The sequence below is a fragment of the Entelurus aequoreus genome, linkage group LG21 (assembly GCF_033978785.1).
Source record: "Entelurus aequoreus isolate RoL-2023_Sb linkage group LG21, RoL_Eaeq_v1.1, whole genome shotgun sequence".
NCBI classification, from domain to species: Eukaryota; Metazoa; Chordata; class Actinopteri; order Syngnathiformes; family Syngnathidae; genus Entelurus; species Entelurus aequoreus.
In genome coordinates this window covers 13,186,127-13,201,958 of record NC_084751.1, presented here as the reverse complement: position 1 = coordinate 13,201,958, position 15,832 = coordinate 13,186,127, and the positions used below count along the sequence as shown (strand labels likewise).

At 39.0% G+C, this 15,832-nt stretch overlaps 1 protein-coding gene across 1 annotated transcript in view; it reads right to left on the bottom strand.

Annotated features, from left to right (window-relative positions):
• The window catches only part of pappaa (pregnancy-associated plasma protein A, pappalysin 1a), a 273,947-nt gene that overhangs the window by 15,759 nt on the left and 242,356 nt on the right, over positions 1-15,832 (bottom strand). The window contains exons 20-21 of the mRNA XM_062031011.1: positions 11,598-11,669; positions 7,608-7,706 (exon numbers count right to left, since the gene is read on the bottom strand). Coding sequence (XP_061886995.1) covers positions 7,608-7,706; positions 11,598-11,669 — 171 coding nt within the window. The remainder of the gene's footprint in view (positions 1-7,607; positions 7,707-11,597; positions 11,670-15,832) is intronic.

Sequence of the window (15,832 nt, the reverse complement as noted above, 5' to 3'; positions counted from 1 at the left end):
TTGGCATTTATTACATTTTGTACTTGGTATATAAATATAAATATTGGACTTGGCAGACATTGAGTACATTTGATTTGTCTGGCGCTGTCTATAGTCTTATGTCATGGTCATGATGAAGGTGCACTTGGAGCCTTCTTCATAACTCTTGTTTTCTATTGGAATTTCAATGGGGCATATTTTAGCCGTAAACCTCGGCACTATAGCCCCTCACACCCAACTTGCATGAGGAAGTAAGGGCTTAGCAAGGCTTAGCTAATGGCTATGGTTTAAAGCCTACAGCCCGGAACCTTCCTCCCTCTGGCAAACATTTAATGGTGTTTATTTGTGAAATGAGGGGAGAAAATGAACATGGCATACTATAGAATCAAAAGTGTCCTGGGCATGACGTTAAAGTGCATCCGGCAGTGGGGTCTTGGGGCACTAGGAGGTTAACCCTTTTACTACTGTTACCCCAGGTGGCCCTTGGCAAAGGCCTAGTACCTGACTGCCCCCTAGCCAGGGATACGGTGAAGACTTCAACGGCGGAGCAGGCGGAAGATGTAAGAACTACCACAACGGCTGCGATGGCGGAAGAAGGCACCCCCACATCCATGTGGGCCCAGTTATGGGCCCACATGGATGAAATAGCAGCCCAAGTCTCAATGGATGAAATAGCAGCCCAAGTCCTCAACGGTAGAACAGGCGGAGGATGATTGCTAACCCTATAAGCGTCACAACGGCTGGGATGGCGGATGAAGGCTGCAGCAGAAAAGGGTCCCGGGACCCCTACCCGGATCTGTCAAGGATCGTGTGGTGACTGTCTGTGCACCAGTCTCCCCACGTTAAACAAAGTCACACACATGCATCCTCTATAAAGGGATACCCCCCTACCAGGAGGATCGTCATACTCGTTCGAGTGACCGCCGATGATGGAGAATCAAAATATTGTATTGACGAGGATATACAGTAAGACAACCATGCAAATAAATTGACATCCCTTTTTCAAAGTCCGTATAGTGGTACCTCTATCTTTGCCCGCTCAGCTTTTTGTTGGAGTCAGTTTCAACAAACAGGTTTGTCACGGTTTTCATACGTGTATCTCCCAGCAATCGTACGGCCAAACATTGCACATAACAAACTACTTTGTTTTTGTCCGCATATCACTGTAGTGCCTAAATTAAAACATTACTACCCCTGTGACTCAATCGCTGTGCTTTTATAGTGCGACTGCAAAAACCTCAAAGAAACTTGAATTGGATTGCAAACAAGAACTGCATGTTTTCAATAACAGTGAAATAAAAACTGGTAGATTGCAATCATATTAGTAAAAAGACAATAGTTCTTAGCTGTCTAATAAATCTGATTAATTTATCACCATTGTCTTAAAACTACCATCATAACTCCTTAATCTGTTGATTGCTTACTTATTGCGTGATGTAATACAAAAATTCCAAAAATAAATGCCGTCTGTTGGATTGGTGATATTCATATTTTGCAATTTCTTACTGCTTAGATTTTACAAAATGTTTCTTAAATATCATTTTCAAAATCACTCACACAGAATGGGGTGGAATGGAGACTTTTGTTTCTTCCTAAGACCCAGCGTCCTCTGCAGTGTGTTGAATAACAAGGCTATTCTTTTTCCAAACTTGTAGTTCTGACAATATAAACAGACCAAGAACAAATATCCACTGCAGAGGACGCCGGTTCTCAGGAGGATATTTGGTTGTAATTAGCTGTATCTAAGACGGCAGTCTAGGTTTAGATTTGTCCTAGGTACCAGATATGGTGAAAATTGCCAACAGAGTCACTAAAACAAAACATTTGTGGACAAAGACCATTCAGTCTCTATTAACAAAACACATTTGCCCATACCTAAAACCTGATAAAGCTATTCTTCGAAAAATCTTAGCATTTTTTCCATTTGAAAGACATCACCCTTTTCAAGTTAAAATATCCACCAGTAGGATTCGGACAAGAAGCCTGGAGTTCCTGGTTCCTTGTAAGCCTTGTACATTAAGCTCACTGTTTCAGTTTGGTTTTTAACAAGAGTCAAATCCTAACAAGGTATTAAAGTCATTTGGAACAAAAGGTTTGCTCATTTCTGGTATGTTAAGTAATGCGATACGGCTGTTGCCGTTTCCAAACCCTGTTCCCCTTAAACGGTAATGCCTTGGGTCAGTCTCCAGAAAAATGCGCCATGCGGTACTTGAACATACCTAAATGGAAAAGTGGACCGGAAGCCCCCCTGTGATTGTACACTGCAATTCTGCAAAATGTTTCTTGTACTTCCTAATTTACAAGAGGCAATAAAGAGGCTTCCCAGTCAGACAAAGTGAAACATCCAGGGAGACGCATAGACTGCTGTATGAATCCAGCCAGACATACAGATGGATATGCCAGGAGTACAAGTAAAGACCCTTGCCAGATTCAGAAGCGGAGGCCAAACCAGAGAAGCAGATGTTGCAGCGCAGAAGCTTAAACTACACTTGCAATCACGCCATTTGCCAACGACTGCTAAGTGTGATCCAGACGAACTCTGTCGTTACACAAAAGACAGCCACCAAAGTCTGCGATACTCAGCCGACAGCGAACAACTTTAACAACCGAGGAATGTTCACAGGTCTCGCTCTTCTACTTTCAGCTTTATTTTCCTGCAATGGGTCCCCTCAGCTAGTCAATGGCATGAATAGTTTTGGCTTAGTTTTTACACCGGATGCCCTTCCTGACATAATCCTGGCCAGGAATCGAACCCAATGCCCTCTGCAGAAGTGTGTACCATTACACCACCAAGGATTGTGAATGTTCACAGGTCATGGCTCACTTTGCGAGCTATCAGTCTGTTTCAAATCTCTGAAACACGTCAACAAAACAGATGGTTCGATGGACTCTTGAAGATTCACACCTGATAAGTCAAATTTCAGACATTGCCATTGCTCTGAAGATATGTACAAACATTAAATGCTCTCTTTATAGTTGATTGGAAAACAGGCAATACTTGGATAAAGGCTGTTGTTTGCTCAATTTTAACACTTATGTTTTATTTAGTAATTAACCGTTTAATACTTTTGTTGATAATAGTTTGAAGTGCATGAGAAAATGGTAAAAGAAAGCAATAATCTCTTTGACCAAATGGTCAATTAAGGGTATTGCTCAACAACAGAACCAATGTAATATCGGTACAGAGAAAACTGCTTAGCTAGCATTAATACTTCTCAGGACGTGTCCATGCAATAAATTAGTCCGATATCTCAAATAATACGGCTCTAAATGAGCCTCCTACAACCGATGGAAACACCCTTATCCGATTGCGTTCGGTTTTTGAACAATCGGACTAACACACATGGATTACCGGTATGCGATTGAAAACCAGATCTCTCGAGGGGGTGGGTGAGACGCATGCACCAGTCTCAATGCGCGGGATACAACCCGGAAGCAGATACCATTCAATAAAAATGTAACAACAATTGTAAAGATAACATAACATTTTGAAGTGCAAGGATCGTAGAAAAAAAGAAACATTTTTCGAGATTTTTTTAAGAAGGTAGTTAAGGAAATGTAGAATGTCGGCTTAATTGGGATTTCTGAACGAAATACGAACGAGATGAAATAGAATGAAGCAGGTAAATTAAAAGGGAATAATAAAGCATACACAAACCTTTTAACGCTGCAATTGTGAAATCCAAACTGATTAACAATAACTCTATATTCCACAAAACCAGCAAGATAGTCCAGAACAATCGCAACCTTCATCTGGAACCGATTAAAAACTCCTTCCATCAATCCACAGAGCCTTTTGAATGAACTCAGAGACATTAAAAAGTTTTGTTTCTGCCGCCGGTCTTTCTTTGCATCGGACCTGCATCCACTCCGATACATTCTTGGTAGTAGCGTCATGTTCGTAGCGCAATCCAAATTCATAGCGCGATCCAAGATCAGTTTTAGATACTGTCTGCTATTTAACATCAGCACAGCCATTAGAGACGTAATATTTCTAATCTGTGCAAATATTACAAAGGTCATCACATACGGCAAATTGTAAGGATCCGCAAATGCCGAGTGTGACGTCATAGGTCAACCTGAAAAGCAATATATTAATCCGAGCTAAAAGAAAATAAACGCCCCCCATGACCAGTGTTCTGAAAATGATTTAAAAAAAGTAAAAGGAAAAGTACTTTGCCAAAGAAGTAACTGAAATACTAACATAATTACTCTTTAATCAATCAATTAATTACCAGGGAAAGTTATGTATACGTTACTTAAAAACTCAGTCTGGATCCCCTCTCCAGGGGCCCAGGCTTAGACTGATTTTTTTTTTCCTCACCCCCCCGTCCCCAGCGTTTACCTGTTTCTCACCTTTTTTATAAGGGGCGCCGGCGATCCTGTTCTGTCTTCCTGTAATGTTTGTCTGATCTTGAATGGGACTGTGCTGAAAATCTTAATTTCCCCTCTGGGATTAATAAAGTAGTTCTGGTTCTGATTCAGATTTTGACGCCAGCTCTTTTGAATCTTCTCACCGGATTGTGTTACCTCTGCTTAATAAATAGATTGAATGTGCTCTGACGGCTGTCATATCTTGTAGTCAACAAACGGTGCATTGTTTGGATGGCAAGTTTGTCACTTCAATCCTGATTTGTTGTTCATTATTCCCATTGTGTACGTGTGCGTATGTTGTTTTCTGCTGTGTCAAAGTGGGATGTTGCCTCTTCCTGTTTGATATCGAGTTCATTTTAGTGCGGCGCTGCTAGTTGCTTTCACAAGGTAAAAGATATCTCCTGCATTGAACTTGCTGCACTTGCGACGCTGTCTTGTTGTCGACATAAAACCACATCAAAAGTAGCGTGCCACGTTACATCACGCTATCGCTAAAGGCGTTGTAACGGACCTAAAAGTAATTCATTAGATTACTCGTTACTGTCATGATCCGTGGTCCGGATCATGTTTTTGTTATGTTCTCTTAGTTTTGGACTCCCTTAGTTCCTGTTTTTGTGCACCCTTGGTTACTTATTATTTCTACCTGCCTCTGATTAGTGTTCGGCACGTTCACCTGCTGCCGAGCACTAATCAGAGAGCTATTTATTCACGTTGCTCGCCATACTCGGTCTGGCGTCATTATTTGCTTCATGCAACCTGCTACGGAAGTTGTTTATTTCATGCCAAAGTTTCGTGAGTATTATATTTCTCAAGTCCATGCTAAGTGTTAGCTTCTGTTTCCTGCGCTAAGTTTTTGCCTTAGCTTCCGCATGCAATCGGCACGCATCCCTTTTGCTTGTCTTGTGTTTTGCATGAATTATGGACAATAAATAATTCCTACCTTCACGCTTTTGTCCGGAGTTTTCCGTCTGCATTCCTGGGAGAACGACCCCGCAGTAAACTGCGTAAACCCCGCCGTGACAGTTACTAGTAAAAGTAACGCCGTTACTAACACCGTTATGATACAACGCATACGCATACAAACAATGCGTATGACCAATAGTTGCATTTGAGAGTGTGCATGGACATTAGGACTTCCCAAGTAGGTGTGAAAATACAAAAAAAACGAAATCAGATTAATTTTGCATGGAAACTTAAGGTTTGATGAGTTCACACGAATAGCTGAATTGCACAATATACATTTTAAAGCACATGCAGAGGTAGATAAAGCTTGTTGATGTTGACCACTCATTATACCATCCATTCGTCCATTTTCTTTCACATATCCGGGTCAGGATCACGGGGGCAGCAGCCTTGGTAGAGAAGCTTAGACTTCCGGTTTCTGGCCACCAGTTCCACCATAGGAACATTGAGGCGTGCCCAGGCCAGCTGCTAGACCTAAGTCCACCGGCGTGTCCTACTGTAGGTCTACCCTGGTTTATCATGAATTGATTAACGTGGACCCCGACTTAAACAAGTTGGGTGTTACCATTTAGTGGTGAATTGTAAGGAATATGTACTGTACTGTGCAACCTACTAATAAAAGTTTCGATCAATCAATCAACCTTGCGGCCAACTCAACTGAGGAGCGAGGAGCAGCGGCTCTACTCTGAGCTCCACCCCAACGACAGAGCTCTTCAGCCTGTCTCTTTGGGTGAGTCGAAGCACCCACCGGAGGGAACAAATTTTTGGGGCTTGGCCCATATTCTTGCTCTTTTGGTCATTACCCAAAGCTTGTAAACATAGGTGAGGGTAGTAACGGCTCAGCTCTTTCTTTACCATGACGGTCCGGTACAGTGACCGAAGATGTTGAACAAGGTACTTGAACTCTAACATGACTCTTGCCAGGGATCAAGGGCAATGCTTTCTTTACCATGACGGTCCGGTACAGTGACCGAAGATGTTGAACAAGGTACTTGAACTCTAACCTGACTCTTGCCAGGGATCAAGGGCAATGCTTTCTTTACCATGACGGTCCGGTACAGTGACCGAAGATGTTGAACAAGGTACTTGAACTCTAACCTGACTCTTGCCAGGGATCAAGGGCAATGCTTTCTTTACCATGACGGTCCGGTACAGTGACCGAAGATGTTGAACAAGGTACTTGAACTCTAACCTGACTCTTGCCAGGGATCGAGGGCAATGCAAACTCCTTCAAGATAGCAAAAAATATAAAATAATGAACCAATCAGGACCTCCGGGTGGGATTTCATAGATGTGACGTAGCGCCGAAGCGACTGTTTGATTCAAACAACAATGGCGGCACGCAGTGAGGAGTCATGTGCTGACATTGATTCTGCTATTGCAACTGTTTTGTCGAATCTATCGAATATTAATTCTTTAAAAGATGAACAGAGAACTTTTTACTCTGTCGTTATCCAAAATGTCGGCTGTTCTGTTTTGGATTTCCCAGCATCGCTCTCATTGATTTCGATGTTTACGAGGCCCCGCCTTCTGAAATACATCTCCTATTGAGAAGTCCCAGATCCTTGTGTGGAGCTCAGTCAACGACAAGGATCTGGCGAGAGTCAGGTTACTTGAACTCCTCCACATGGGGCAAAACCTTTCTTCCAATGCGAAAGATGCAATCCACCCTATTCTGTCTGAGAACCATGGCCTCAGATTTGGAGATGCCGAGTCAATGAATTTTTTGATCTGAACTGGTGACAAAGAGGTGCATTGTCGGAGGTTTACAGTCTACTCGACTTACTGGTAATGCTACCGTACCTCTGAAGCACCCCTCAATGTGTTAATGTAATATTAATGGAGTTTGGTGATTGATTTTGACCTGTCAATTTTGTTTGATGTGGGATGCAGTCTTCCAAGAAAACAATTTACGGTACGTAGTGTCTCCCCTGCTATGAAGTCACTCTATTTACATGTGCTATAAAAACTTTGGTCATGCCGCGGTTGAAATGCAACTGACATCAGGGCTTCCCGTTCCAAGACCATACCCTTACGCGATGTGAACTTTGTAACAGACAGGGTCTCCAAGTGCCAGTATGGTATTGATAATGATTGTTGGCAACCATCAATAAGGCTAAGATGACTCCAGAGGGAGTCCAAGATTTAAATTTATGGATATATGAGCTCTCAGTTAATGTATTGCCTCCAATACATTTATGTTCCATAAGTACTTCATATTATTTATGGTTGTTAAGGCTTGCCAATGGTAACATGTAATCTAAAAAAAAAAGGTAGAATACGTGTCTAACCTTCTTAGTCTTGACAGTGGATTGGCAGCAGTCTCCTCCATCGTAGTTGCAGAAGGCTCGGTTGTTTAATGCATCACAGTAGTTGTCTCCCCTGAACGGCTGTACCAAAAGACGGCATGTTAATTGGACACTCCGAAAAGTGTCCTCAGAGTTCATCTTCAGTGCTGTCTTATTAAGATCCAAATGGACACCAAATAAAGTCAAATGTTCAAATGGTAGTTTCCTGTGAGGAATACATTTTAAATTCCCTTCATCTTTTAATGTGATCTTTTTTGGTCTTTAGTGGACCAGGATTGTAAATTTAACTGAGAACCAAATAAACTGTTCACTACAGAAACAAAACAAAGAAAAAAGAGCTCCAATGAGATTTATAGGGTTGGTCCGACCTTTTCTACTCGGGTTAACAATCGGGATATCCAAGTGCGCACATAATATCATTCTTTCATACAGTCAAATAGACTTCCAACACGTCATTGCGACGTTTGATCTTGTGACCCAAGTGTGACCTACAAATAAACTAAGACTTTAACCAGAACCGGGCAATACGTTAATAGGACAGTTTTACACTTAAACTTAGACAAACTTTATTGATCCACAAGGGAATTGTTCTATATCTTATGAAATAAATCCTATAAAATATCCTATGGTCATTCAGGTGTGTTTGTTTTTCACAGCTTTTCAGCTGTGTTAAGTGAAATTTGTTGAAGTAAATTCATTCATAGACCTTCTGTCTTCGTTCATTAAATTGGCCTAAAATGATAATGCAACAAAGGCCAAAATATTAGTTTCGAGTGGCCAAACATGTCGAATTTAAAATTACATTTTAGATGTATTTTAACTAATACAATGCTTTCTGTTATTATTTACATGTTGGCAACTTGCTTTCAAATGTTTTTTTTATTTTTTTTTTTACACCAGATAGCACTACTTTTCCCCCATTTAAGCAGGGATAAAATTGTTTTAACTAAAAGATAGATTTCAGTTAGTTATTGATGTTAGATAATAAAGTACACAGTATGTGTTATTAATTTACTTTAGTTTTTATCGATAATAAAACAATTAATCTATAACAGGGTGATGCCCGGGGGCCTATTTTGGCCACTTAGCTTTTGTTTTTTTTATTGTTTATATTTATACTATTTGTGTTTCACACTCATGCTGGTTGTGTTTGGCTCGCGGTCCTTTAAGATAATTTTCACTTTAGCCTTTGGAAGCAAACATTTTTGACACCCCTGACCCCCCAAATAAATTAGTAATTAGTTCATATTTATACTTCAGGTTAAAAAAATAAATGAAGATTGACTTTTAAAGTGGGAAAAATCAGGGTTGTCAAAGTTAATGCAATAAAAACGCGTTAACAAAACGGAATGAAAATAAGGTACACCTACTAAAGATAAGAACATATATAACCATTTGTGATTAATTGTAATTATTTGCGAGTTAACTATGGACAAAATGTGATTAGTTGCAATTTAATATTTTAATAATTAAAAAAATATATAAATATATGCTTTTCAAATCATTTTTTGGGAAGTTAATATTTCTTATCCTTATGTGCAAGTGGGTGAAGATTTTGAAGGACTTAAACACTACTTTGCCATCTTGATAATGCATAGTAATTGTCTAATATGTCTAAATTGTTAAAAGTTGACTTTAGTTTTGTATTTACATAGCCATGCTTGTAGAGGGAAAAATTCAAATGTATTTTGCATTCTGTAGTGTTATTGTCGTAAAGCAATAGTTCTCCAAGTACAGTATGGTGGTACCCAAGAAACACTGTGGTGATTGAATTTTGTGACAAAGCCTCAATTTTCTTTAGTTCATTGTCAAGAGCAAAAATAAGCCAGAATGTAAAATTAATTCTATATCCAATTCTGAAACGCAAATCAAAAAGTAAAAATAGGGCCGTTTTTCTTTTTTTATTTTATATGGCGGATTTTAAAACAAACAAAAAAGCGTTGATTTTCATAAAAATATTGCCATAAAATTGGATTTTGTGTTGTTTTGCTTTTACGGATTTGAATTCTTCCAGATAAACGCAAAACAATTTGCAAAAATGCGTGGTTATCTGTGTGATGACAAATTGAACCGGAAGCAGTATTTTAGCTTTTCCTTTGCGTTTAGCATGATTTTAACATAACGGTAACATCTTTGTTCAGTGGGAGTCCTATTGAGTCCTATATATAAAAAAAGTGTCATTAAATAGTTGTCCAACTTTTGTTTCAGAAATGAAAATAGAAAAAATGGTCCGAAACTTGTTTTTTAGAACTCCTGCTGAACAAAGATATTACCGTTGTGCTAAAAACATGCTAAACGCAAAGTAAACTGCTTCCGGTTCAATTTAGATAACCATGTTTTTTTGCACATTTTTTTTTCGATTTTTGTGTTTATCTGGAAAAATAAAAATCCATAAAAGGAAAACAGCACAAAAGCCAATGTTATGGCAATACTTAAATAAAAATCAACCCCTTTGTTTTAAAATCTGCCATATATAATACAAATCGGAAAACGGCCCTAATTTTATTTTTTGATTTGCGTTTCAGAATTAGAAATAGAATGAACGGAAGGTACACGGACCAATCAACTGCTTGCAATATTAAATTTGACAACAACCAAACACAGCAAATCATGTCAGTATTACAATTCTCCGTTTAGGCTTACAAAAAGAGTATACTACAAAAATGTGATGAATACATATTTGAATACATAAGACATTTTTTTTTAAAAAGGAAAATACTTTTAAAAAATGTTACATTATAACTTATTAATAATTCCTCTGTTTTTCGTTCATGTATTTATAAATTCAGGGTGCGTATATATTTTCCATGGCCAAATTCATGCACTTTTTAAGGACTTTCAAGATCAATTTTTCCAGTACCTTTCAAAAGGCGAAAACCGGTGTGAATCAATCCATAGCCTTGTTGTTTGAGGTTACCAAATGCTGTCTGTAGGAAAAATATGGACAATCTGCTAAAACCTAAGCCTAACATTGAAGCAGCAGTTATCATTAACTGGATGGGGCATAAAAAATGAAGCAGTGTGACTATTCAATGTCTTTGGTGTTTGCAAAACGTGTCTCCATTTGTGTTGTTTTTCAAATTTCTTGTTCTTTTTCTTACTTACAGCACTCAATGACATCGAACAGCACGGATTGATTCATACCTTATTTGTGCTTTTAAACTGCATAATGTGATATAAATACACACACCCTCAAAATGTCAATTTCACTCATTTATGAACAAAACTGTTCCACATTAATATAAGGATAATAAATTAAAGGAAAATATTTAGTTTATTTCACAACACCTCAGTCACCTTTCATTAAGCATGTCTAGCCTTATAACTGTGGCAATGATAACAAATTAACAAAAGTTAAGACAAGTTAAGTAGACAGCGAAAATAATGGAACAATAATTACATCGAACCATGTTGGATTTCCTTTTTGCATACTTTGCAGCAGGCTACACATGGATTTGACCCACGTTTTATCCAAAGTTTGTATTTGTCATTTTCCATCCAATATACGGCTCTGTCATGACAACAACCTAATGTAAGGGCTCGTGCAAAGCCAACAGGTCAAGCGTGTAGCTTTCATTTTTAAGGAAACGTATTTTATTTTTTTTCCATTTTATAATTAGCCTATTGAGTCAGACTGCCGAGAAATATGATGGACATTTCCAAGCATTTACAGGCACTTCACCCAAAATTCAAGCATTTTTCAAACCTTGAAAACACAACATTAAAATCCAAGCATTTTCAAGGTTTTTAAGAACCCGTACGAACCCAGTAAATTGCCTTTTTTGCATTTTATATCTATTCTCTTCATGCACAGATGGAGCAACGCTCTTGGGAATTAACGTGATTCTGACTCCGAGGTTCGGATGGTTGGAGTAGTAGTATTGTTCAAGGATACTTGGAGAGTAGCTTTTAAAGTGATAAATGAGGTGACTGTTTTTTTTCTTTCTTCTAAAAATAGAAATACCGTCTTACCTCACAACCTTTGATGCAGTGGAGTAATTCTGGGTGCGGATACCACTTCAGTCCCATTGTGCAGACAATACTCTGAAACATACATTACATAGGGAGAAATGAATGAAGATGTTTAGAACAAGGGAGTATAGTGTCATTGCAATTTATGATGTTTTGACTTGTGCCCTTTGAAGCAGACAAGACCACCCCCAGACTAAAGTTGCTCTGTCATGTGCACGTGAAGACAAACACACCTTTTTTGCACCAGGGAGCGGTTTAATGTAGGCATTATTTTCACAGACCGGCCTTCCACGTGTGACAGAAAGATATAGCAAGTAAGTGCATGAAAAATGAATACATGAAAAAAACTCACGATAACATTCAATTAGTGGGAGCCCCTGTCCTTTTCCCTTTGCAAAAAAGCTCTGCATAGACTTATGTTTTTTGCACATTTTTGCTAGTAGTAGGCTTTGTTTCGGCTTTAGTATCTGATGGGTTATAGGTGATACATCACATTCAAGGACAAGAGTATGGATATATAAAAAAGCTAGAAATACTTGACATTAGTTCTAATTAGTGATGTCCGATAATATTGGACTGCCGATATTATCGGCCGATAAATGCTTCAAAATGTAATATCGGCAATTATCGGTATCGGTTTTAAAATTATCGGTATCGGTTTCAAAAAAGTAAAATTTAGGCAGACGTACAGAGCGCCAATAAACCTTTGCGTGCCGGCCCAGTCACATAACATCTACTGCTTTTCACACACACAAGTGAATGCATGCATACTTGGTCAACAGCCATACAGGTCACACTGAGAGTGGCCGTATAAACAACTTTAACACTTTTACAAATATGCGCCACACTGTGAACCCACACCAAGAAAGAATGACAAACACATTTCGGGAGAACATCCGCACCGTAACACAACATAAACACAACAGAACAAATACCCAGAACCCCTTGCAGCACTAACTCTTCCGGGACGCTACAATATACACCCCCCCGCTACCCCCTAACCCCCACCCCACATAGACCCCGCCCCCCCAACCCCGCCCACCTCAACCTCCTCATGTTCTCTCAAGGAGAGCATGTCCCAAATTCCAAGCTGCTGTTTTGAGGCATTTTTTTTTTTAAAAAGCACTTTGTGACTTCAATAATAAATATGGCAGTGCCATGTTGGCATTTTTTTCCATAACTTGAGTTGATTTATTTTGGAAAACCTTGTTACATTGTTTAATGCATCCAGCGGGGCATCGCAACAAAATTAGGCACAATAATGTGTTAATTCCACGACTGTATATATCGGTATCGGTTAATATCGGAATCGGTAATTAAGAGTTGGACAATATCGGAATATCGGATATCGGCAAAAAAGCCATTATCGGACATCTCCAGTTATAGGTGATACATCACATTCAAGGACAAGAGCATGGATATATAAAAAAGCTAGAAATACTTGACATTAGTTCTAATAGATTTCTGTGGGTTACTATTTCCATTCTAAAAGTTATTTATTCATATTTTGCACAATATTTCATACGGAGATACACTAATGTTAGCTTTTTTGGTCCAATTTTCCATGCGTAAATACAATCATTATTGCTAACTACTTATGAAATAGGACAATGTGCAATAACACCAGCACTCTGACTTACTAGGCCAGGGGTCGGCAACCTAAAATGTTGAAAGAGTCATATTGGACCAAAAATACAAAAACAAATTTGTCTGGAGCTGCAAAAAATTAAAAGCAATATTACATACAGATAGTGTGTCATGAGATATACATTTAATTAAGAGGACTTAAAGGAAACTAAATGACCTCAAATCTAGCTACAAATGAGGCATAATGATGCAATACAAACATATAGCTAGCCTAAATAGCATGTTAGCATCGATTAGCTTGCAGTGACCAAATATGTCTGATTAGCACTCCACACAGGTCAATAACATCAACAAAACTCACCTTTGTGGATTCATGCACAAAGTTAAAAGTTTGGTGGACAAAATGAGGCAGAAAGAGGATAAAACACGTCCTAGAAAGTCGGAGAAACTTATACATGTAACTATGGTGAGTTCAAGGACCGCCAAAATGAGTAAGACAAAACGGTGCTCGCCAAATACTCGAATCTGTGAAGCATGTGCTTTATAACAATTAGGGCGGTTTGTGTCATGTTTGTCCTCCTACAGAAACCATATTAAAACAAAACTTTTTTTTTTTCCCCTCATCTTTTTCTATTTCTCATACATTTTTGAAAAAGCTCCAGAGAGCCACTAGAGCGGCGCTAAAGAGCCACGGGTTGCCGACCCCCGTACTAGGCCACTGGAGATGTGTATTTTTTTCTTTCAGCACAATTATTATATGCAACAATTTAGTACTTCTCCATCTGCCTTATGCACATTAACTCATATGGTCACTTTGTTCCTGATCTTCCCTGATCTTAGGTCATCAACCTAGCGAGATGGAACCTAGCTTTTGGCTTTTGACTAGAGATGTCCGATAACGGCTTTTTTGCCGATATCCGATATTCCGATATTGTCCAACACTTAATTACCGATTCCGATATCAACCGATACCGATATATACAGTCGTGGAATTAACACATAATCATGCCTAATTTTGTTGTGATGCCCCGCTGGATGCATTAAACAATGTAACAAGGTTTTCCAAAATAAATCAACTCAAGTTATGGAAAAAAATGCCAACATGGCACTGCCATATTTATTATTGAAGTCACAAAGTGCATCATTTTTTTTAACATGCCTCAAAACAGCAGTTTGGAAATTGGGACATGCTCTCCCTGAGAAAGCATGAGGAGGTTGGGGTGGGCAGGGTTGGGGGTAGCGGGGGGTGTATATTGTAGCGTCCCTGAAGAGTTAGTGCTGCAAGGGGTTCTGGGTATTTGTTCTGTTGTGTTTATGTTGTGTTACGGTGCGGATGTTCTCCCGAAATGTGTTAATCATTCTTGTTTGGTGTGGGTTCACAGTGTGGCGCGTATTTGTAACAGTGTTAAAGTTGTTTATACGGCCATCCTCAGTGTAACCTGTATGGCTGTTGATCAAGTATGCCTTGCATTCACTTATGTGTGTATAAAAGCCGCATATACTATGTGGTCGGCACGCGGTTTTGTATGCAGGAAAAGCGGACATGACGACAGGTTGTAGAGGACGCTAGAGGCAGTGCCTTTAAGGCACGCCCCCAATAATGTTGTCCGGGTGGAAATCGGGAGAAATTCGGGAGAATGGTTGCCCCAGGAGATTTTCGGGATGGGCACTGAAATTCGTGAGTCTCCTGGGAAAATCGGGAGGTAGAAACAGATACCGATAATTTCCGATATTACATTTTAAAGCATTTATCAGCCGATATTATCGGACATCTCTAGTAAATACATCGGTTACTGCTAACTACTTATGAAATAGGACAATGTGCAATAACACCAGCACTTTGGCTTACTAGGCCAAAGGAGATGTGTATTTTTTTCCTTCAGCACAATTATTATATGCAACAATTTAGTACTTCTCCATCTGCCTGATGCACATTAACTCCTTTGGTCACTTTGTTCATGATCTGCCCTGATCTTAGGTCATCAACCTAGCGAGATGGAACCTAGCTTTTGGCTTTTGACTAGAGATGTCCGATAATGGCTTTTTTGCCGATATTCCGATATTGTCCAACTCTTAATTACCGATTCCGATATCAACCGATACCGATAAATACAGTCGTGGAATTAACACATTATTATGCCTAATTTTGTTGTGATGCCCCGCTGGATGCATTAAACAATGTAACAAGGTTTTACAAAATAAATCAACTCAAGTTATGGAAAAAAATGCCAACATGGCACTGCCATATTTATTATTGAAGTCACAAAGTGCATTATTTTTTTTAACATGACTCAAAACAGCATCTTGGAATTTGGGACATGCTCTCCCTGAGATAATCCTGATACCCACTACATACTGGGAAATACTATACTTTGACTTTCACAATGTGCATTATTTTGTATTTTTTTTAACATGCCTCAAAAGAACAGCTACAAAAGCAATGAAGGCACACAGCTTCAGTCCAGAGTATACGAGAGTAATAAAGTAAACAATAACATAGTCGTCCTTTAGTGCAAGACTGCCTGGCATATTGTATAACATGAAATTATAAACTGGGCTCAATCTGAACAGCCGATATTGGCATCTACATCAACTATATGATTTGCCTGAGAAGCTGGACAGGACAAAACAAATATAAATAAATAACT